Source organism: Lolium perenne, chromosome 1 (genome assembly GCF_019359855.2).
Source record: "Lolium perenne isolate Kyuss_39 chromosome 1, Kyuss_2.0, whole genome shotgun sequence".
NCBI classification, from domain to species: domain Eukaryota; kingdom Viridiplantae; phylum Streptophyta; class Magnoliopsida; order Poales; family Poaceae; genus Lolium; species Lolium perenne.
In genome coordinates, this window is record NC_067244.2 from 213,523,778 (window position 1) to 213,546,576 (window position 22,799).

General features: G+C 50.1%; 1 protein-coding gene across 1 annotated transcript; it reads right to left on the reverse strand.

Annotated features, from left to right (window-relative positions):
- Nucleotides 1-8,680: 8,680 nt before the first annotated feature.
- On the reverse strand, nucleotides 8,681-9,691 carry LOC139834092 (uncharacterized). The gene is made up of 3 exons (XM_071824503.1): nucleotides 9,550-9,691; nucleotides 9,194-9,478; nucleotides 8,681-9,099 (listed from the first exon to the last, which is right to left on the reverse strand). The coding sequence occupies exons 2-3, from the start codon at nucleotides 9,240-9,242 to the stop codon at nucleotides 8,681-8,683; spliced, it is 468 nt and encodes a 155-aa protein (XP_071680604.1). The 5' UTR covers nucleotides 9,243-9,478; nucleotides 9,550-9,691.
- Nucleotides 9,692-22,799: the final 13,108 nt, after the last annotated feature.

A 22,799-nucleotide genomic window follows, 5' to 3' on the forward strand; every position in this document is an offset into this window, starting at 1 on the left:
TCGAGCCTTCCGTCTAAAAATAAACATTTGGGTAACATTAGCATAGCAACTTAAGTCCATATCAAATTTGAGAGAAAAATTTAACGTTATTTGTTCGTCGCAGACTCTATGTTGTGGGTATACTTCATGGGTGTACCATCGACAGTGCCTAGATCCGGCAAGCCCGGGTGGCCCACAGATGGTGATGAGGCATGTGGCCCATCGGGCGGCCCAGTTGCTGTTGATCATGAAGGAAGAAGTCCAGCCCAGGATCAGCAGGCCGGATCCGTACCGACCTAGGAGTGACCCGGATCCAGGGAGGCCCATGAGGAACCCGGATCCAGTACGACGTGTATGGAAGGCGGATCCGTGACGTGCACGGCAAGATATTGTACCGTAGCTAGGCTATCTGTAATCCGGCTAGGACTCTCCATGTAAACCCTAGATCCGTGCGCCTTTATAAGCCGGATCCCGGGAGCCCTAGAGGCACAACCACAACTCATTGTAACAACGCGAAAGCGCCCAGATAATACCAGACAAGCAGCAGTAGGCCCTGTCATCGTGCAGGTGTTCCGAAGCTGGGTAACTCGCGTACCACCGTCCCGTGTGCACTCCGCCCTATGGCCCCTACTTCTTCTCCCCCTCGTGAGGATCCCTCCTCCGAGGTACCGTCGATTAGGCAACGACAGTTGGCGCCCACCGTGGGGCCTGTGGCGTCTGGAGGCCGGAACCGGGAGGGTTCCGCCATGGGAAGCTACGACGACACCATCGCTGTGGGGCGCGTCCTTTACGCCGGAAATCTGCCGATCGTCCCTCCGGATGAGTGCTGGATTCCGGCTAGGACAAACCCCGTCAAGCTCTCCATCGTCCCAATTGGCGGCATTCACATCTTCATCGGGGAAACCGTCGATTCCGACGGAAACCCACTGGTAACAACGTGACACGCGACCGCCGCAGAGCTGGACGCTGTCGCGAAGATCCGATACTGAGATGCAGGAGCTTCCCAAGGAAGATTCCGCCTCGGATCTGGAAATTTCAAAGCCCACCCAATCCGCCCCGAGCAGAAACAAAGGTGGAAGACCAATGCAGATCCGCCCGGGTTTCCCGGGTGTTAGAAAAGCAGAGGTGCCACTTCGTACACTTCTTGGCCCATACCGCCGGAACCGCCCCTCAAGAAGACGGAGTTGGTCCTGAGCAGGTAGAGGCACCGGAAAGCGGCGCAGATCCGGATCAGGCTCAGCTTGTCGGAGAAAGCGAAGCTCCGGTTGAAGAGTCGATTTTGGGCAATCTGAGCCCAATTTCCGACGACACCCCGTCCACGGAATCTGATGACTTCGTTCGCAAGATAAGGGAGTACGGATACGGCGATCAGCCTGAAGTCGACTCCGCCCAGCCCAAGCAGGTTCTCGCAACGGTAGCAGCGCTGGGACAAACTGGATCCGGAGACCAAGTCAGCCAATCTGACCCCCAACCATCCCATCAAGGATCTCCAATGTCTCGAGTGCGACCCCAAAGGGATTCTCCCTCGGAGGAAATCTTGTCAGCAGAGGAGGTGGCCGCGCGAGCAGTTCTTAACACACCTATAACCCCGGGCGACGCCGCAGATCTGGAGGCCCTAGAGACCGCCAGAAAGGAAATGCTGGCCACAGCCAAGAGGCTCGCCGATACCGAAGCTGCGTTAAGGATAGGAAGGGCAGATCATGCAGCCTGGACGGAAAACTTCGAGAGACAGGACCGCGAGATTGCTGCCACACTCGAGCAGGTCAAGAGCATGAGGGCTGAGTGGGAGGTAAAGATGACCTATGCGCAGGCGGAGGCCGATCGAATTGTTAGAGAAGCAATTCCGCCTCGCAGAATACCCTTCAACACGCCCGCAGATCACCAGCCGCTGGAAACTCCAAAGGACAACATGCATAAAGCTGCGGAATTGCTGAATAAGAAGGACGAAGTAGTTGTGATCTACTATGTCCTCACTCTTGTCGCTTCGCAATGCAGCAGCGAGAACAAGGCAGATACTTCGCGCAGGTTGGAATCCAATCCGGATAACTGTGTATCTACCGCGCGAGAAGGACGATGAATCGCACACCGGATCGTCGGAGCGCGAAGAAGGGCCAGGGAGCACCCAAATCCGATCCCCGTTCCGTCACAGACGCCTCCGTCGGATCCAAGGAAGGGAAAGGACGCGATGTACTCCGGAAGAGACAAATACCGCAACCCCTCACCTCCACCCAACGGTTACCCGCGACCCCCTCGCCGCCGTAGTCCAGCCGGAAACACCAGGCCCGTAGGGCATGGTGCGCTTGTTATCCGCGACAACGTGCTGCCAAGAAACAGAAACAGGGAGCGCTCGCCGGAACCTCGCCGGAATCAGAACAATGTTCATGAGCCCGAGCCCAGGAGGAGTCGGAATGAAGATCGCGGTCCAGAGCCTCGCCGGAACCGCGATCCAGAACCTCGTCGGAGCCGCGATCCAGAACCTCGCAGAAGCCGAGACCCAGAGCCTCGTCGGAGCCGTGACCCGGAGCCTCGCCGGAACGACCAGGGCAGCCAGCGCCAAGGCGAAGGCAGCCACAGGAGCCGGAGTCAGCACCAGGAAGGCCGAGGAGATTCAGATGGCGGAAGCAAGAAGTCAGACCGCCCACCTCGCAGGTCTCCCTCACCACCACCTAGCGGTGGCGGCGGAGGTGGAGGCGGAGGCAATGGCCGGAGATCTCGCTCTCGCTCCAAGTCTCCTCGCCACGGCTCGCGCGACGCGCGGGACCGCCTTAACGAGTCTGAGAACCGACTACATTGGTCCGAAGTGCTTTGGCAGGATGATTCGAGAGGAACCAAAGCCAAGGATGAACCTCAAGCTACCCGGAAATCTGAAGCATTATGATGGCACCGAAAGGCCGGATACCTGGATTGAGGATTACTACAATGCTGTAACCTTCGCCGGAGGAACCCCTAACATCGCACGCCGCATGCTCCGATTGTACCTTGTAGGTCCAGCCCGGATCTGGCTCAGCGACCTCGAGAAGAACTCCATCTTTTGCTGGTTCGACCTGAAGAACGCTTTTGAGAAACACTTCAGGGGCACCTACAAGAGACCTGCCACAACAAGCGACCTACAGGCTTGCATCCAGAAGAAGGGCGAAACATCAAGGAATTTCCTTACCCGATGGTTGGCATGCAGAAACGAGTGCGAGAACGTTGACAACCGCACGGCAATGCACGCCTTCATTGGGGGCTTGCAGCGAGGAGGATTGCTGCGACACAAGCTAACCTGCATGGTCAATGCAAATCAACTGACGTTGGATGACATGATCACCATCGCTAGCGATCACACCGCGCCGACGACGACGCAGGCGGTGATCTCGCAGCCACAGCAATCCCCCTGCACCAACAAAAGAAGAACCGTGACAGCGGCGGCAGCAGCAGCCATAAGCGCAAGAACCCTGATGACCAGAAGAGTGGCGGATCCGAGATGGTCGCCATGGCGTTTCAACGCGGAGGTCCAGGAGGCGGAAGAGGACGCGGACGCGGAGGCGGAGCCGGCAGGGGTCAGCAGCATACCTCCGAGGTCACTGCTGCCGGATCCCGCGCACCGCAAACCTATGAGGAGTCTGAGAGACATGCCTGCTCGGCCCATGCGGATCCGGTTACGGGGAAGTCCACTCATACCAACCGCAGCGCAAGTGGGTCAATGATCTAAAGAAACGACCCGGAGGCCGGATACAAGCGCGCCCGGAAGCACCGCCCTCGCGGAAAAGGTGGCAAGGGCAAGAACAAGGACAAGGAGGACGATAGTTCCGAGGCGATGGATGAGGATGATAACTCGCCGGATCCCAAGGCAGGATCCGCAGGAAAATCCAACCCATTCGACAAAAAGAGCGTGGGGGCTTACCACACTTTCCTCGGAACCCCATCATTACGCGCCTCCAAGTCAGCTACCCGGATCCTGAACGCCATAGTTCCGGCTGTGCCGCAGTACGTCAGGTGGTCGGAAATCCCGTGCACATTTGATCGGAAGGATCATCCCGCAATTGTGCCGAAGGAATGCTACGCCTTGGTTGTAAGTCCCCGCATCGATGGGTATGACTTCTCCAAGTGCCTCATGGATGGTGGAGCTAGCCTGAACATCATGTACCTGGAGACTCTAGAGCGGATGAACCTCACCAAGGAACAGCTCAAACACAGCACCACTGAGTTTCATGGCGTGGTTCCGGGTAAGAAGGCGAACTCCCTCGGCAGCATCACACTTCCCGTGGCTTTTGGCGATGTTCATAATTTCCGCGAAGAGAAGATCACGTTTGAAGTTGTGCCCTTCAAGAGCTCCTACCACGTCATCTTCGGCAGGCCCACCTACCACAAGTTCCACGCAAGAGCGTGCTACATCTACAACAAGCTCAAGATTCCGGGTCCTAAAGGTATGATTACCGTATCCGGAGACTACAAAAAAGCTCATGAGTGCGAGTTAGGCGAAGCCGCCTTCGCAGAGTCTGTGATATCCGGAGAAGAGCTGAAAGGCTACAGAGCCGCGGTGGATCCGACTGAGATGCAGACCACCAAGAAGCAAATCTCCGAGCAGAAAACCTCCTTCAAGCCCGCGATAGAAACCAAGAAGCACGACCTCATCCCAGGTGACTCTTCCAAGCAGGTTTCGATCGGAGCCAAAATGGACCCCAAATAGGAAAGCGCGCTCCTCGAGTACCACATCGCTAAAATGTATATCTACGCATGGCAACCTTCTGACATGTCCGGAGTACCTAGGGAACTCGCCGAGCACTACCTCAACATAAATCCGGGGGCCAAACCAGTGAAGCAAGCTATGCGACGCTTTGGAGATAAGAAGCGCCGCGCCATAGGAATGGAACTAGCAAAGTTACTAGAAGCAGGTTTTGTAATAGAAGTTATCCATACCGATTGGGTCGCGAATCCCGTCCTTGTACCCAAAAAGAACACTGAAATACTAAGAATGTGCATCGATTACTCTGGCTTGAACAAACATTGCCCGAAGGATCCGTTCCCCTTGCCGCGCATTGACCAAGTCATTGATTCGACGGCGGGGGCGGAACTTCTGTGTTTTCTTGATGCGTATTCCGGGTATCATCAGATCCGGATGAAGGAATCCGACCAAAAGGCGACTTCATTCATTACCCCCTTTGGTACTTACTGCTATGTTACTATGCCTTTTGGTTTGAAAAATGCAGGTGCTACTTACCAACGTACGATGCAGCGGTGCCTGAAGGACCAAATTGGCCGGAACGTGCACGCTTACGTCGACGACATCGCGGTCATGACCCGGAAAGGATCCGACTTGATCAGCGATCTCACAGAAACCTTCGACAACCTCCGCAGGTACAAGATGATGTTGAATCCGCTGAAGTGCGTCTTTGGCGTGCCAGCCGGAAAACTCCTTGGCTTCATAGTCTCTCACAGAGGCATTGAGGTTAACCCGGAAAAGATCAAGGCAATCCTGTGCATCAAAAGGCCAACTTGTCTCAAAGATGTGCAACGACTAACTGGTTGTGTTGCAGCAATCAGTAGGTTTGTCAGCCGTCTTGGCGAGAAGGCACTACCTCTGTACAAGCTGCTGAAGAAAACAGACAAATTTATGCAGGACGACGCAGCTGATGCAGCTCTTCGAGGGTTGAAGGAGATACTCACCTCCCCTCCTATCTTGGCAGCTCCAGCAGAGTCAGAGCCAATGCTCCTTTACCTGGCAGCTACCAACAAAGTCGTCAGCCTCGTCATCGTGGTGGAGCGAAAGGAAGAAGGTCATGAATATGACGTCCAGAGACCTGTCTACTACATCAGCGAGGTGCTGACGGAATCAAAACAGAGATATCCTCACTTTCAGAAGCTAGCTTATGGCGTGTTCCTAGGCAGCCGGAAGTTGAGGCATTATTTCCAAGAGCATCCAGTAACAGTCGTGAGCAAGGCTCCGCTGTCAACAATCCTCAACAACGCTGACGCAACAGGACGTACGGCTAAATGGGGCATCGAATTATCCGCCTTCGACATCGCTTACAAGCCAAGGACTGCGGTAAAATCTCGTGTTACGGCAGATTTCGTTGCAGATTGGACAGAAGCTCCGGATGCAAGTCTGGAGCCGGAACCAGAAACATGGGTCATGCACTTCGACGGATCCAAGCAGCATCAAGGCTCAGGAGCCGGAGTCACCCTGAAGTCCCCTACCGGAGAAGAATTGCAGTATGTTCTGCAGATCCACTTCGAAGCTACCAACAACATGGCGGAATATGAGGCTCTACTACACGGTCTGCGCATCGCTAAGGAAATAGGGATCAAGCACATCATATGCTGTGGAGATTCCGACCTGGTGGCACAACAAGTAGCCGGAACCTGGAACGCCGAGAAATTCCGTCGTGGCGGCCGACTGAGACGAAGTTGTCGGGGTTGCCAAGAGCTTCCTCGGATACGAAGTCAAGTACGTCGGGGGAGACGATACCCGAGCGGCGGACCTGCTATCCACGCGCGGAGCCGGCAGGAAACCAATTCCGCTGGCATTTTCTGGAGCATCTCCGGATACCCTCGATTAAGGGCGCTAACCGGAAAACCCAGAGGTGGCGGTGTCTCCGGCTAGGGAAGTGATGGCTATCATTCCGGCCTGGACCCAGCCTTTCTGGACTACCTCATCGATCAGAAGTTGCCGGAGGACGAGGTCCTCGCACGACGTATCGTCGGCGAGCACGAACCTACACAATAGTTGATGGACAGCTCTACAAACGAAGTGCAGCAGGGGTATTTCTTAAATGCGTCTCCAATCAAGATGGCATTGAAATCCTCAGAGAGATCCACGCAGGGGACTGCGGGCATCACGCCGCTCCCAGATCACTCGTTGCAAAAGCTTTTCGGTTAGGTTTCTATTGGCTTACAGCTAAAGAAGACGCTGATAAAATAGTCAAGACCTGCCGAGGTTGTCAGTACTACGCTACTCAACCAAACGCTCCAGCCCAAGAGCTGAAGACCATACCTATCACCTGGCCATTTGCGGTGCAGGGGCTTGATATGGTTGGTAAGTTAAAAAAATCATCTCCTGGCGGTTTTGAGTACCTCCTGGTCGCTGTTGACAAGTTCAGCAAATGGATCGAGGCTAAGCCAGTGAGAAAAGCCGACGGTGCTACGGCACTAAAATTCGTCTGCAGCCTCGTGATGAGATTCGGCATCCCGCACAGCATAATCACAGATAATGGCACGAACTTTGCTCAAGGAGAATTGAGGGATTATTGTGAGACAATGGGGATACGACTGGACCTCGCATCTGTGGCTCATCCACAGTCCAATGGTCAGGTTGAAAGGGCTAACGGCCTAATATTATCAGGAATTAAACCACGCCTTGAAGGACCGCTGCGACGAGCAGCCGGAGCTTGGGCTGATGAGTTGGAGGCTGTTCTGTGGAGTTTACGAACTACCCCTAACAGATCAACAGGGTTTACCCCTTTTTTCCTGGTATACGGATCCGAAGCCGTACTTCCCTCCGACATCATCCACGATTCACCGCGAGTTTCCGCCTACAATGAAGAAACAGCTGACGAGGCAAGACAGCTATCTGTGGACCTGATCGAGGAAGCTCGGAACTTAGCAGATCAGAGATCCGCCATCTATCAGCAAAAGCTCCGACGTTATCACAGTCGTCGAGTTCGGAAACGCTCCTTTATGGCAGGAGACCTGGTCCTCCGCCTTCGACAGGTGAAAGACCATAAGCTGCAATCTCCATGGGAAGGACCCTTCGTCGTTAGCAAAGTGCTTCACAACGGGTCGTACTACCTTGTCGATTTCCGCGAGTTAAGGGATAGACCTGCTAACTGGCACCGGAAACGCAAGCGTGAGGATCCGGATGACATCTACGATGAAACAGATCGCCCTTGGAATATCGCACAGCTACGTCCTTTCTACACTTAGCATATATTTTCCGAGTTCTAAACTCTGTAATAGTTATACATGATCAATGAAATAAAGCTTCTGGTTCACTCTTTTGAGTCTTTTACCTCCTTTACTTGTTCATTTTAGATTGTGTATATTTTCCAACTAAAACCGCAGAGCTGGATTTTTTCCGCCTAGGCGTGTATGAAGTTGTGATTTTCAAAATCGTCCTTTAGGACGTAAGCTTAAGTTTTACGATAAAGTTGTTATACATTGCGAACTCGTGGATTCCTAGTAGCGATTTCCGGCACCTATGCCTGGGGCTTGTTTCCACGGTTATGGACGGACTGCCATTGGGCTTCGTCGCTGGCGAGCGTTTCCGGCTAAGGTTTTCCGGCTCGTGGAAGGTCAAGCGAGCAAGCCGGAAAATAACGAAGTCAGCACTTGCTTTCCGACATAAAACGAAACATGCACACAATATTTAACGGATAGCAGGATAAGTGTTTCCGCCCCATGCATAATTGTTTCGTTCCTAGCTACTTAAGAATTTAAAGTCTTATTACAAACCCTCGCTGGGGCCAAAATGATGCATTGCTTTTCCCGCAGGAATAAAAGTTCTCACTCCCCCTTAGCCGGAGAAGTTTTGCCCTCCGGATCTTGTTCCTTGGCGCCTTCGGCCGGAGAAGATACGTCTTCTTCACTTTCCTTTTCTTCGGAAGCAGCGGTGCTGGTCTTGGGTTCTTCTTGGGGCGCATCCTTGGAGCTGGTCCGGTAAACTCGGCTCCGGATTCCGCAGGTCGCGCACGGGCGTCGAGATCCTTCAAAAGTTCCGCTTCTAAGGCCTCGTCGGCGCGAGGACGACCTTGTCGTAGAATTCCTCGTGCCGGATCCTGCGCGCGATGCGGGTGTCGTAGCCGCTCACTGCATCCAGCAGCTCGCCGACGTCCGCATCCGGAGGAACGCCCGTGGTCACTTCATCAAGATCAAGACCCGGAGTATGTGCTAGGCACATGGTCAAGGCCATTGCAGCTGCGCCTCGGGCTGAAGATGCTTGTAGATCAATCACCAGCTCCGGCAGAACGTCCATCTTACCAATAAGCTTGCGCACGTCACAAGTGCGGCTCCTTTTGATGTTCAAATTATGGCATATTTTGCGGGAGGCGGAGATGAGATCCTTGCAGTCATCACCCGCGAGTTGCAGAAGATCGTCTCGTGGGAACAAATTCCGGCGCTGTTCCGGGTACCCAAGCGGCTCTACATAAAAAGATAATCAGGATATAGGCATGCAATTTGAGCGCAAAGTAAAAAGAATCGGAGCAAATATCTTGACAAGGTTCCGATATCATACCCAAGATGTTCTCATTGAGCAAGTCCCAGTGCTGCTCCGCTGTCTCCATGAATTTCCGGAGTCCGTTGAGCTCCTTTTGCTGCCTCCTGATGGTCTCGCTGTCAGCATTCTTTTTCAGCTCCAGCTCGCCCTTCTCCCTGATATGCTCGGAGTTTTTCTCCGCCAGCTGCTTTTCGGCCTGCTCCCTCTTAAGTTCCGCCTCCTTTAGCTTCGTCTCCAATTCTTGGTACGAGGAGCGCAGGTTCTCAAGTTCAGTCGAAGCTGTTGCAAGGGAGGAGGATGCGCCTATAATAATATACGTTAACAGCAAATTTGAAGTCGGAATTTGGTTAATAACGAAGAAGGTGGAAACCAACCTTGGGCGTCTGCCAGTTGTTTAGCCAGTTCCGCATTCTCATCCTTCAGGGTCCGGATATTTTCCGCCTGACTCAGAGTAACGCGGCGCTGCAGGGCAATGTTCTTGTGCAGCTCGTAGTGCAGCGCCTGCTGTTCCTGTAAAATTTAAACAGTGCAGGAGTAAAAATTCCGCCTGTAGCAGTGGTTTCTTTTAAAGCATCATTGCCGGAACTTTTCCGCCATAATGCTTGGGGGCTACTGGTCCATTCTAAAAAACTTTCCCGGCAGTAATTTTTCTCTAAGCATTTAAGCGCTAACTACTTTTTGAGTTTCCGCCTACATGCTTGGGGGCTACTGGGGAGTACCTTTTGCTTGCAGATAAGTTGATCGCAAAACTGGCCAATGTTTTTCTTGAAGTCCTGGATCTCCGATGTCCTGGAATCCGGCTTCCCCCAGGCGTTGTTCAGCATGGCGTTGAGCAGGTCTTGTTCAAGTTCCCACTTCTCCGCCTCAGTCAGCTTGTTAAAAAACTTGGTGGCATACGCCTTGGGGGTGGAAGTGGTGTCCGCCGGATCTCCGAAGTTCTTCGGAAAAACGACTATGTCGCCGGCGCCCTCTCAGCCTTCTCGGAAGTGACTTCCGCATCTCCTTGGCCTTGTGTTTCCGCCTCTTCTTGGGCAGGGCTTTTGGCCTTGGGATCTTCTTCCTCCAGGTGCCCGCTGCTAACCGGAATTATCTCCGGTGGAGTGTTTGCGGCAGGCGGGGGAGATGGGTCAGCCTGAGGAGGCGACGGTTGAGGAGTTGGGTGGGAAGCGCTGGGTGGAACTGGAGTAGAGGGACCAACAGCCGGAGATTTCTTCATGTACTTCGTGATGGGCTCCTGGCTGGTGGTCCGCGTGGCAGCGGTTTTGATTCCTGCAAACAAGTGAAAGGGTTTAGACAAGAAATAATTTCGCTAAGTAAAAATCGCATCATGCTCGGAAACTCACGGGGCACCGGGAATGATGGGGCGTGTGCCCTGGCCAGCCGTCGAGAGCATCCGTAGACGCGCACGCTCCGCCTTCCTTGAGTCAAGCGGAGGTGGTTTCGTCGTCTTTGGCTTCTTGGCGGAGGCCTCGCCGCTAGCTCGGCCAGAGCCGGGAGCCTTGGCGCGGGGACGCTTTGTAGGTCGAGGAGCCGCCTTGCGGGGTGCCTGGTCCTCTTCCTCCTCGTCGTCTTCCGGAGCCTCCTCCGCCGTGTCGCTGGTAACGGGGACGCGAATGATGGTGCGGAAGTTGTCCTCCGCCAAAGTATTGAGCTGGAAGGAAAATGAACAGAAGTTAGAGTTATCCTTGTGAAGTTTGAAGCAACGGAAAGAACGAAGCTTACCGGAGGACACTGATCGTTCGTGTAGATATCCTTGAACAGTTCCGGGACCTGTTGGCCCCTCGGAATCTTCACCAGCGTCTTGAGTCTTCTTTTCAGAGAGTCAGCCGGAAGATCATGGCGGGTAACCCGGAGAAGATCATCCGCCCCGGTGTAAGAGCACATCAACCGCGCGTTGTAGCGAAGGGGCTGGATTCTCCGGGAAAACCAGCTAAGTGTAAGCTGGGCTCCGGTAAGTCCGTCGTGGACTAGCCAGGAGATTCTCCGCGCAGCTTTCTCCAAGGTTGGAGTCAGGGCGAGTGGAGGGACGAAGCTCCAGCTTGCAAGTTCTTCCGGAGGTTCGTTGACGAACTGGGGAAGGCCTTCGTGGACATCCGGAACAGGAGCATTCTTCTCGTAGAACCATCCGGCGTTCCAGTACCGGACGGACTCGTGTGAATCATGGGGAGGATACATACGATTAGGGCGGAGCATAAACGTCATGCTTCCGCAGTTCACCATTGCTTTGTCCTTAGTTTCTTTCTTCACTCGGAAAAGAATTGCCACAACTTGACATCTGGCCGGATCCCAAGATGTCCTTCGCAGAGTCACGAAGTTGGACAAGAGAAGGTATGAATTGGGGCAAATGTTGTGGGGCTGGAGCCCGTAGGTGTTGAGGATGGAGAGGAAAAATTCCGAACAAGGGAGTGAAAGACCGCGTTCCACCCAAGCCTTGGTCATGACAACTTCTCCGGCTTCTGGCTTGGGGGCGTCGGAGTCACGAACGAAACTCCAGTGTGTGGAGATCATTCCCTCGTTCTGGAGCTCTCTAAGCTCCACGTCGGTGGTTGCGCAAGGCCACCATTGACCTCGTTCTCCTTCACGGATCCGGGCCTTGGACGCCCTCTTGTTTTCCGCCTCCTGCACCTTTGCTGCCATCCGAGCTTGTCCCTCGAGTTCTTCTTGGAGTTCTTGGAGGGTAGGGATCCGGCTTGGAGCGGTCTTTGGAAGATGCGGAAAAAGGTTGAGCTAGTCTGATATCGGAAACATACGGTGGCGGGAATGATATAGGATCCGGGCATATGGGTTCTATTTGGTTGGGATCCGGGCTACTCGAAGAGCTACCGGTGCAAAGTGACGATTCGAGTGGCATGCTTCCGGCTGCACCCATACAAAGTGTCTGAGTACCGGATCACTAAGCCTATCTTCTACACTAGGTTGTCTTCTACAAGTCCGGCGTACTTACCGCTAATGGCGCGGTGGTGCGACGGAGCTCCGGCGGAAGATGAGGTCGCCGAACTTGAAGGAAATCGGCCCGCGTGACCACGAATCGGCGGCGGAGCAAGTTTCCCGTTCAAACGTGAGAATCTTGGAGCGAGGGAAGCCTTGGTTCGGCGGCACTCGAAGTTCACCGGGGCGAAGTTCGCCGGAATCAAGATCTGGCGGGCGGCGCGGCGCGAGGAGGAAGACGATGTGGTGAGGGGGTGAAAGAATGAATTTTTACCGGGCCGCGGGGTATTTATAGGCCACGCTCGGAGATTCGGGATCCGGATCCAACGGTGGAAACTGAACGGTCGCGCCGTTGGATGGATGACACGTGTTTAGGTCAAATGCGGTAAAACGACGTGGAGGTAACTTAACCATGCACTCCCGAAAATTCCGGTTGAAGATTTGCATCTGCGAAACTTTAGCGCGGGAAATGAGGAAGTTGTGCGCGGGAAATACGGAACTTCCGTTGTTAAGCATGATCTGAAGATGAAGGATTTCCGAAACCGTTAGAGTCTTTTAAGATTCCGGGTGATTCTGTGAAGATAAGATTGGCTTTCGTTCAAGCAGGGAGTAACCCGGAAATGTTCTTTGGAACGTCGATGGATGAAGTCCCTCGGGATGGGAGCATTTTCCGGCTATAAGTTGGAAAAAGAAGAAAATGCAAAGTTGGAGCTCTTCAAGTTTCTCCGCGTTACCAACGTTTGCCGGAGATCATGATGGACCAGCAAGACGGAGACTGCAGGGGAAACTCGGAGAACTCTGGGGGCTACTGTTGTGGGTATACTTCATGGGTGTACCATCGACAGTGCCTAGATCCGGCAAGCCCGGGTGGCCCACAGATGGTGATGAGGCATGTGGCCCATCGGGCGGCCCAGTTGCTGTTGATCATGAAGGAAGAAGTCCAGCCCAGGATCAGCAGGCCGGATCCGTACCGACCTAGGAGTGACCCGGATCCAGGGAGGCCCATGAGGAACCCGGATCCAGTACGACGTGTATGGAAGGCGGATCCGTGACGTGCACGGCAAGATATTGTACCGTAGCTAGGCTATCTGTAATCCGGCTAGGACTCTCCATGTAAACCCTAGATCCGTGCGCCTTTATAAGCCGGATCCCGGGAGCCCTAGAGGCACAACCACAACTCATTGTAACAACGCGAAAGCGCCCAGATAATACCAGACAAGCAGCAGTAGGCCCTGTCATCGTGCAGGTGTTCCGAAGCTGGGTAACTCGCGTACCACCGTCCCGTGTGCACTCCGCCCTATGGCCCCTACTTCTTCTCCCCCTCGTGAGGATCCCTCCTCCGAGGTACCGTCGATTAGGCAACGACACTCTACCTCTACCAAAAACATGTTACGGGACACCTCGTTGGCTATTGGAGCCGAGACCGGCGTAGTAGAGCGCCGCCTGCCGCTCCACGATCTGGCGCCCCTCCTCCTCCTTTGTCATGTGCTCTCGCTCCGGAAAAGGAGGCTCTCAGCTCCTAGTCCTTTCGGCGGCGGGGATTGGCGGCACGGGCAATCGGCACGTGGGGTCGTTCTTCAATCAACACAATAACCTGGTCGAGGTCGGCGTTCGTCAACCAAGTCTTCGGGACTAATCTTCTGGATCGTGTGCACTTCTTGTTGGTGGAATCCCGTGCGGCCGCTGCTGAATCCAGTTGAAGACCTCATGGACGATGGGATGTTAGATTTGTAGGTTTCGAGCCTGGATCACGTTGAGGAATGCGACGACCTATAAAAGATAAAGAAATGCACTAAAAGAAAAGTACCCAAACTTGTACATCGTGTATGCTAGAGATTCTCTTAGACTACTTATAGTAGGAGTAACATACGTAGTAGGCACCAACACTGATTAGTGATCGCCCGACATGTAATGTTCTTGCTGGTGATGTATTTTCTAAGAGAACCAGCTAAACTTTATTGATTAATAATAATGTTTACATGAATAATAAGGTACAATCAGCCATATATGGCAGCCAGCTTCAAGTTACAGAACATGTCTGAGCTTCCAAATTATAAGCTCTTCCTTCAAAGGTAAACTTGCACTTTAGAAATTGTGAAGATCGAGCCTTTATCTCAGTAACCACATCCCCGTATTTTCCGAGAATTCCCTCCTCATGACCTGCTTGCAATCCGACGCAACGTGGAAGCGTAGAGCCTGAGAGGCCAGTGTTTCTTGCTGGCGACGTGACCAAGCCGGTTGAGACTGGCCGGTCCCTCGTCTCGTCCTGTGGCCTGACCTAGCTACGCGCCAGCCGGAGGCTCTGGTTCAGCCACGTGTGTAGTCGGCTCACACTAGTGAGAATGGGCCCATCTTCTCTACTCGGGCTTTGCGGGCCTCCCTACGTTGAAACAAAATGTTTTACTGCTCTGTTGCGGCGGCTTGCTCTTTCAGTTTCTTCCCTCCCGTGTTTCCAATTTTTGTCTCACAAGACTGTGAGCTCTGCTGCAATTCCATAGTGGTACAGACCCGTCAGCATGACTGCCCGTCAGGTCTTACCACACTGTCTCTTGTCAGCACTCAGGTGGACGGGACAGATACAGGGGCGGAGCTAGAATCAGAAATGAGAGGAGCCAAGAATATGATTATTGAAGAAAATTACTTGCTAAATGGGGGCAAATTACCATTTAAGCTAGCTTTTACAAGGAGATTAGAGATATGAGTGGGGACAGCTGTTCCCCTTGTCAATAGGCTGGATCCGTCCATGCTAACGTGGTGGATGATGCATTCATCGGAATAATGCGGCAAACCTATTAAGTACATAAACATGCCGTTTCTAGCCCAAGCCAAAGTATGTTCACAGCATCATACCGCGTCGAACCTCATCCAAAAAAGGGTGGGTCTAGACACCACGCGGATCCCATACCAAAAAAAAATTCCGGGCCATCCAGTTCCGCACCGCGGAAACCGCAAGTTCCCGGGCTGGCGAGGCTGTGCCAGCGCGAATCACATCTTCTTCCCCGCGTTGGCGCGAAGGAACATTCAAATCCTCACTTTTCCGCTTCCGCCCCACAAATCTCCCCCGATTCCGCCGCCTCCGCCCCCCCTCCGGCCTCCACAGCGGCGCACTCGCACCGAGAGGGAAGCCGTCAACCCGCCACTACTCGCAGACCAGGCCACACCGCGTGGATCGATTCCACCCACCACAGCCAGATCTAGCACCGCCGCCGCAGCCTCCAGCGAGGGGCTCGTGGTCGACGCCCAACAACAAGATGTCCTCCCCAACAGCAAGCGGAAGCGGCTGGGGCCACACGTTGTCGCCGCCCCTCCCGCTGCTGTTGCCCCTCCTGCATCCGCTGCCCCTCCCTCTCCGACCAAGCGGGTGAATTGGCCGGCCAACAAGCTGCCGACGCAGAAGAAGCCGGCGCCGAAGAAATCTGCTCCGAAGAAGCCAGCCGCCGCCAAGATGGCATCGTTGATAGCTTTGACGGCAGCGATGGCGAAGGCACCGTCGGCATCGGCTGTTACGCACAAGGTGGTCGACAAAAGTCCCGTTGTTGATGTTGCGTCGGAGTCGTACATTGATATGATCAACCAGGCGTCCATCGACATCGATTCGCCACCGCACGCAGATTACGATGACTACAACGATGGCTTGGAGGAGGGACTCGAGGGCGATGACTTTGGGGAAGAAGAAGACGCCGCTGGCGACGATGAAGATGACTTGGAAGAGATAGAAGAGGGGGTGTTTGATGGGGCGGTGGCCAAGGCGAAGGGGAGAGCGATCCGGTCCGACAACTACACCGAGTTTGAGGACGTGATCTTGATCAAGGCTTGGGAGGCAGTTTCCATGGATGACGTGACCGGCACCGATCAAGCCTGTAAGAGCTATTGGCAACGCATCAAGGAGATGAGAGCACGCGCCGAGGAGAACCGGGCCATGGTGGAGCTCATCTCGGCGTAGAATGCGAATATGATGATGAACCCGGCTGAGATGGATGAGTCCCGTCTTGAGTGGTGGAATCATGCAAAGATGGAGATCTTGACGCGAAGGTGGAAAGCTGCACACGCTGCCCTGGCTACCATGAATGCTCGAGGTGATGATGCTACGGCGAGTGGTGGCGGCCATGTTGATGCGTCAGCAACTGACGGTGATGCTTGATCATTCTCCTCCTTGATGATGTGATGATGTGATGATGTGATGTTTGATGCTCTTTTGGAGCCGTGTTTATTAATGATTGAGTATTTTGAACAATTTATTTGCATTTTATGTTGCTACATTTGAAAATTATCGGATAATTTGTATAAACCCTGTGTTTTCGGTTTTTGTTTGCGGGCTGGAAAACCATCGTGCAACCCTGACACGCTGTTATGCGGGCCACGTTTGGCGCGTCTGGCCGTGTTTGGTGCACCTGGCCGCGCGACGGTTTTTCAGCCTGCAAAACACGTTTGGGGTGGTTTGGATACACGTGTTTGGGGTTTGCGGTTTGGGATGTCTTCTAGGGATGCTCTTAGCCACAAAAGCGTGGCTTAAAATATTGAAACGAATTTGACAAAAGTTAACAAAAATTTGACTCTATGACAAATGAATCATACATGCAATAAATTGTGGCAAGCCAAAGTGTGGCAAAACCAAAAACGTGCCAACTAAAATGTAGCTGCTAAATTTTGGCTTGACAAGATATGGCCGTGAACCAAACACCCCCTTAGCCTACATTTTACCTAACGGTTTTGCTAGTTTAGTTCTCGATTGAGTTTTACACCATTAGATTTGTATCGTCGTTCCTGCACTTAAGTTACAATATGGGTTGTGATTAAGATTTTTTCACTTATAAGCTAGACTGCAGCATAAACTTTTCAGTTAAAAGTGAGTTTGCAATTAAGAAAAATACATCAGGGCCATTATATTTATTTCGTGATTCGTGCTAATAATGAATTGCGATATGGACTGCAATTACTTCGATGACACCATCTAAGAACTAGTTCTCGGTTGATTGAGAATTAGTCTTCACCCTCTACCTAGACTTGCGACAAGTGGCCGAAGGGAATACATAAGTTCCTTAGTCACCAATTGTAAATTTCCATGATAGAGTTTAAGCACTGCAGTGATATTGTTTTCCATTACAATAGCAGAATACTTTAGGGAAAACTGCAAACGGAGGTCGAGCTACATGTAGCTTTTTATTTTAAAAAAATTGAAAATCATAGTTTTATGTTTCAAAAAATCTAGAAAAAAAAATTCTGGATGTAGACAATGATGAAATCTACAAAGGTGCAAAATCTCAATGTGAAATTCTTTGTATTGTAGACTACACAAAAATGACAAAATGTGACAAGTTCTATAGTTTTGAAATATGCACTATTCACTATTAATTCTCAGATCCACACATTTGTCATTTTTGTGTAGCCTAAAGTAATAAGAATTTCACATTGAGATTTTGCATGTTTGTAGATTCCATCATTGGCTACATGTAGCTCGGCCTCCATTTGTCCACTCTCGATACTCTAGCTGGGATCTAAGATGAACAGATAGGTGATGATTTAGTAGGAAACTCTAAAAAATGAGGATCTCTTTGTTATCCATTTTTATTTTGCGTTGTGAGCTTAACTTGCACTTCAAAATTCAATATGTGTACTAGAATAATCTACACAAACCATCGATTGATGCAAAGGCCGGGGCTGCTGCTCCTTTATCGAAAAATAATCTACACAAACAAAGTGCGAGTTGGAGGTTTTAGACGGATCTTCAAGCTGTCCAATAGAAGAATTTCAGGTGTCCACAACAAGAGAGCAGACGTTGGTAGCCAAACTTAGGATCTTGCGGGTAGAAAGGTGTCGGCACCTCCCAACCATCCGGGCTAAGCCTCGGCTCAAAGTATAATATACTGATCTCGATTTGCCTTTTCAACTCGTTTTACATTAGTTGCCCCACCACCCTACCCCGGTACATACAAATGTTGTTTAGTACATACATGTAGCGTCAAGCCTAAGGGCTTGTTTGATTAGGAAAAGTGAAGTAATAAGAGAAATGAAGGATTACTATGATCTGCCCCTTTAAAGCCTATGCGAAAGAAATTTATAGGAATTGGTACAACTAGTTGTTTGATGGCAGTATAGGAAAGTCATATGAAATTATATAGAGATTAAGAACATAACATAGTTGTCATAGACACATGAATTTTTTTCCAAGAGGTCTAACGTACTGTTAGAAATCCTATAAAATTGTAGTATAAAAAAGCAATCCATAAGAATTTTGAGGGTACAATTCTTTGAATAAAACGAGATCTATTGAAAAAATTCCTATGGTTAAAAATTATGTTTCATTGGAAATCCTCTAAGGTAAACAAGCCCTAAAAGTATCACCTCCATCAAACAAATATTCAGCTAGAGAAGAAGCCTGCCTACAGACGAGTACATGATGTCTATGTTTCGACGGTTCCGTCCGGTCGCGTGACTGATCATGCATGTATGCAGTTCGGTGGAGGGCGAGTCTTTGTCATGAACACATCTGTCGAGAGTGATACGGGGATACGGACGACCATACAGCCATGAAGCAAGCGAACTGCTCATGTTAAGTTCTTAACCTTGAAGACAAACACAAAAGAAGAATTGATGAGGTGAGCGTGATACTATGCCACCGGAGATTCTTTACCTTTCAGAATGAACATTGGATTTCCAGATCGGTGTCCGTCATTCTTGCCTGTACTCTTGCGAACTCCCCCGAACTACCAAATCTAAACAAGATGGATACGGTCTGAAATCGGCAGGTAACACGTATATTTCCAGTTCCGTCCTGAATTCTACGGCAGTACTCTACCGTGCTATATATGCATAGAATTCGAAATCTCAGCTACCCATGCAGCTAGCCGTACGTGAATTTTTGCAGCCTACGAATCATACACGAAACGCTGTCGCTCACTGTATAACAGGGCACTGTTGATTGCCCCCATCCACACTCCATGCAGCTTGGTCTGTCGTCCAACGGCCCAAGTACCAGATCTGGCTAGCAGACCTGGCTATCAAGGCTTGATTAACCAGCTAGCCCGGCGTCATCAACACCAACACCGGACTACCGGAGTACTAACGTTGGCATGTTCCATCAAATTAAATTAAGGAGGACTCAAGCTAGCTAATCAAGCGTACTGTGTACAGCGATCCAGCTTGTACTCCAGAGAGATATAATCAGACAATGCATGGGGCGAAATCCGCCGAGGGCTCGATCCTGGGGCCGGATGCAAACGCCGCCGCGCGAGCCGATCGGTCGTGCGATCGCTTGATCTGCACGCCTGTGATCATCCATCAATGGCGTGAACGACCGCCGGACCAATCAGTGCGCCGCCGCGGGAAGGAAACAAGGCCCGCCCGGCCGGCAGCCAAGGACAAGAGGTGGGAGAGAATCCGTCGAATGAATCTATGATACCGATCGGAGCAAGTCACTGGCGTTCGACTGTTGCGAGCTCTACAGTGCAGGCGCGTCCGTCCCGAAGCTACCCTGTAGACGTGTGTGAGAGAGAGGGACGGCCGGCGATGTTGATCTGTCGTCGATTAGCGTTAAGTAGAGTGGGATTTCCGGGGGACCTCTCTTCTGCCTGCTGATGCGACGCTGCGTGGATGCGCACATGTTGCTTCTCCGGCCGGCTACAGTAGTGTTTTGGACAGTGGTGGTTGGAGATCGATCTGAATCATCTGACGAATAAACCAGCGCGTGGAAGCCAATCAGTATATATAGGCTCCGTCTTGTTGGAGATGGATAAGTCACCGATGATCGCACATGCGTTGTCGGCCAAAACTATCACCCAGCAGTCGGGCAGTCAATAGTTTTGGAAAAAAATCATTCCAAAAGCTGTTTAAGGCCATATGACATCATTGGCATCAGTTTAAAAAAAATTAAACAAAATGCAACTAAGTCGATCGAGAATTTACAAATCATGTGCAAGTGCAACTAGCAATTTTGGCTGCAACTATAATGTTATGTGCAATTCTCACGTGCACAAATGACGAAGCAATCCTATAATCTTGGAGTCGACTGATCAATAACATAAACGCTTGCGGTATTTAATCTCTTAGCTTTTTTTTTGAAATGGGAGCAAAGTCCCAGCCTCTGCATCGAAACGATGCACACAACTTTCTTTATTATTGCAAGGTCTGAAAGTATTAAAGTTTATATCTCAAGGATCACTCAAAGTGGCAACTTGAATCAGCCATTTAAAAAGACTACATAAATAAAATCGCAAAAGGCTGCAATGCATCTTGAATATGATTACAATGCAGCTAGCCACCCTCGTTGAATATAGCCTGTACGACCGCCATCAGCCGATTGCACCCAGTATCCATAGGTTCCCGCTGCCCCACAGGAAGGAGGTAAGATCACATGTGTATCGAAGATGCAGCCTTGTGTATAACCTGCAAAAAAAATTGGTTTGGCATTTCTATTAAAAACCACATCGTTTCAACAATTCCAAATTACCCAAAGCAAAGCACAAACTCCTATACGAATTTGGGCTTTAGTCTTCTTATCAATCCGTTTAACCAATTACTAAACAAATTAGTTACATTTGATGGAGGCGAAATATTATATGTGAAGTGAACCACTCTCCAAACTAAACGGGAGAAAGGACATGAAATGAACAAATGATCGATTGTTTCATGAGAACCACAAAAGACACAATTTGTACATACATTCCAACATCATTTTGCAAGGTTATCTTTAGTAAGAATCACTTTCTTATACAAGAACCACATAAAGATCCTAATCTTCAGCGGAAATTTAGTTTTTCACAAGTATTTTTTAAGGAAAACAGTATGTCCATTCATATAATCAGCATACATCGATTTAACTGAAAAAAAACACTTGTTGTAGTTAAGAGCCACTTAAAACTATCTGGTTCATCATTAAGATTCACCCTCATCAATTTGCGTACCAAACCTATCCAGGATTCCCATTTGTCTCATGTTAAGAGGCTATTAAATCGTATATTTAAAGGCGTTTGAGATAATACATCAGATAGTGTCACCTCTCTAGTCCTGACTATGTTATACAAGTTTGGATACTGAAATGCTAATGGGGTGTCCCCCAGCCAAACATCCTTCCAAAATCGAGTTCTCGTGCTGGCTCCCACAACAAAAGAACCTCGTTGGAAGAAATCGTCTTTTACACCCATAAGAAGGGTGAGTATGTGGGTTTGGCTTGCATTTGCGAGAGTGTTTTGCTGCTGCCATACATCTTCCTTAGACAAGAGTTTAAATAGCCATTTACTAAGTAAACAACTATTCTTAAGTTCAAGTACCTCAATACCTAGACCCCCTTGGTCCTTAGGTCGACAAATTATGTTTCACTTTGTTAAACGATATTTCTTTTTCAGATCGTCACTTTACCAGAAAAAGCGAGATCTATAGAAATCCAATCTTTTTCGAACCCCTTTTGGTATCTCAAAGAAAGATAGCAGGAACATAGGTACGCTTGTTAAAACAGAGTTAATAAGCACAAGACGATCTCCATATGAGAGCATTTTGCCTATCCAGGAGGCAAGTTTGCGTTCAAACCTGTCTTTAAGTGGCTTCCACTCTTTATTAAGCAATTTCCTATAATGAATAGGGATGCCAAAAAATTTAAAAGGTAGAGCTCCAACTTCACATCCAAAGATGATTCTGTAGTCATTCTCATCCTCCTTAGGCTCAGGGATGGAGCCAGGAAAAATGTTTGGAGGGGGCCAATAGAACATAATATTGATTGGAGGGGGCTACAGGGGCAATATTTACAAAATTTAGGGACCAATCTACATGTATTTTAGGGGCTGTTTCAGAAGAAAAAAAATTGCAGCATAGGGGGGCCATGGCCCTAGCTGGCACCCCTGGCTCCGTCCTTTCTTAGCCTTACCAAAACAGAAAATCTCGCTCTTATGAAAATTGATTTTCAAACCAGATAGTTGCTCAAATAAACAAAGGATAACCTTCATATTTACGGCTTTTGCTAAATCATGCTCCATAAATAAGATAGTGTCATCCGCATACTTCAGGATGGATAATCCCCCATCAAGCAAATGAGGCACTAACCCACCTATTTGACCATCCTCCTTTGCCCTAGCAATAAGAATAGGGCCAACATATCCGCAACTATATTAGACAGAATTGAAGATAAAGAATCACCTTGTCAAAGGCCTTTCAGTGTTTGAAAGTAATGTCCAATATCATCATTAACCCGAATTCCTAAACTTCCACCCTGCACAAAACGTGTGACCCATTCACACCATTGTGGGGGGAAACCTTTCATACGCAAACTTTGCTGCAGAAATGACCATTTAACTTTATCATAGGCCTTCTCGAAATCAATTTTAAACAAAATCTCATCCAATATCTTCCTATGAATCTCATGGGTGGTTTCATGTCGAACAACAACCCCTTCTAAGATATTCCTCCCCGGAATGAAAGCAGATTAAGTCAGTTTAACCACTTTGTGAGCAATTACGGTTGCACGGTTAGTTCCAACTTTAGTAAAGATTTTGAAACTAACATTAAATAGGCATATTGGCCTATATTGTTCAATTCTACATGCATCCCTTCTTAGGAAGCAAAGTAATAACACCAAAGTTGAGCTTATATAGTAGCAAGTCTCCATCCTGCAATTGGGTGAAAAGTGCCATCAAATCACTCTTAATGACATCCCAAAACTTCTTATAAAACTCTGCATGAAACCCGTCTGGTCCTGGAGCTTTATTAA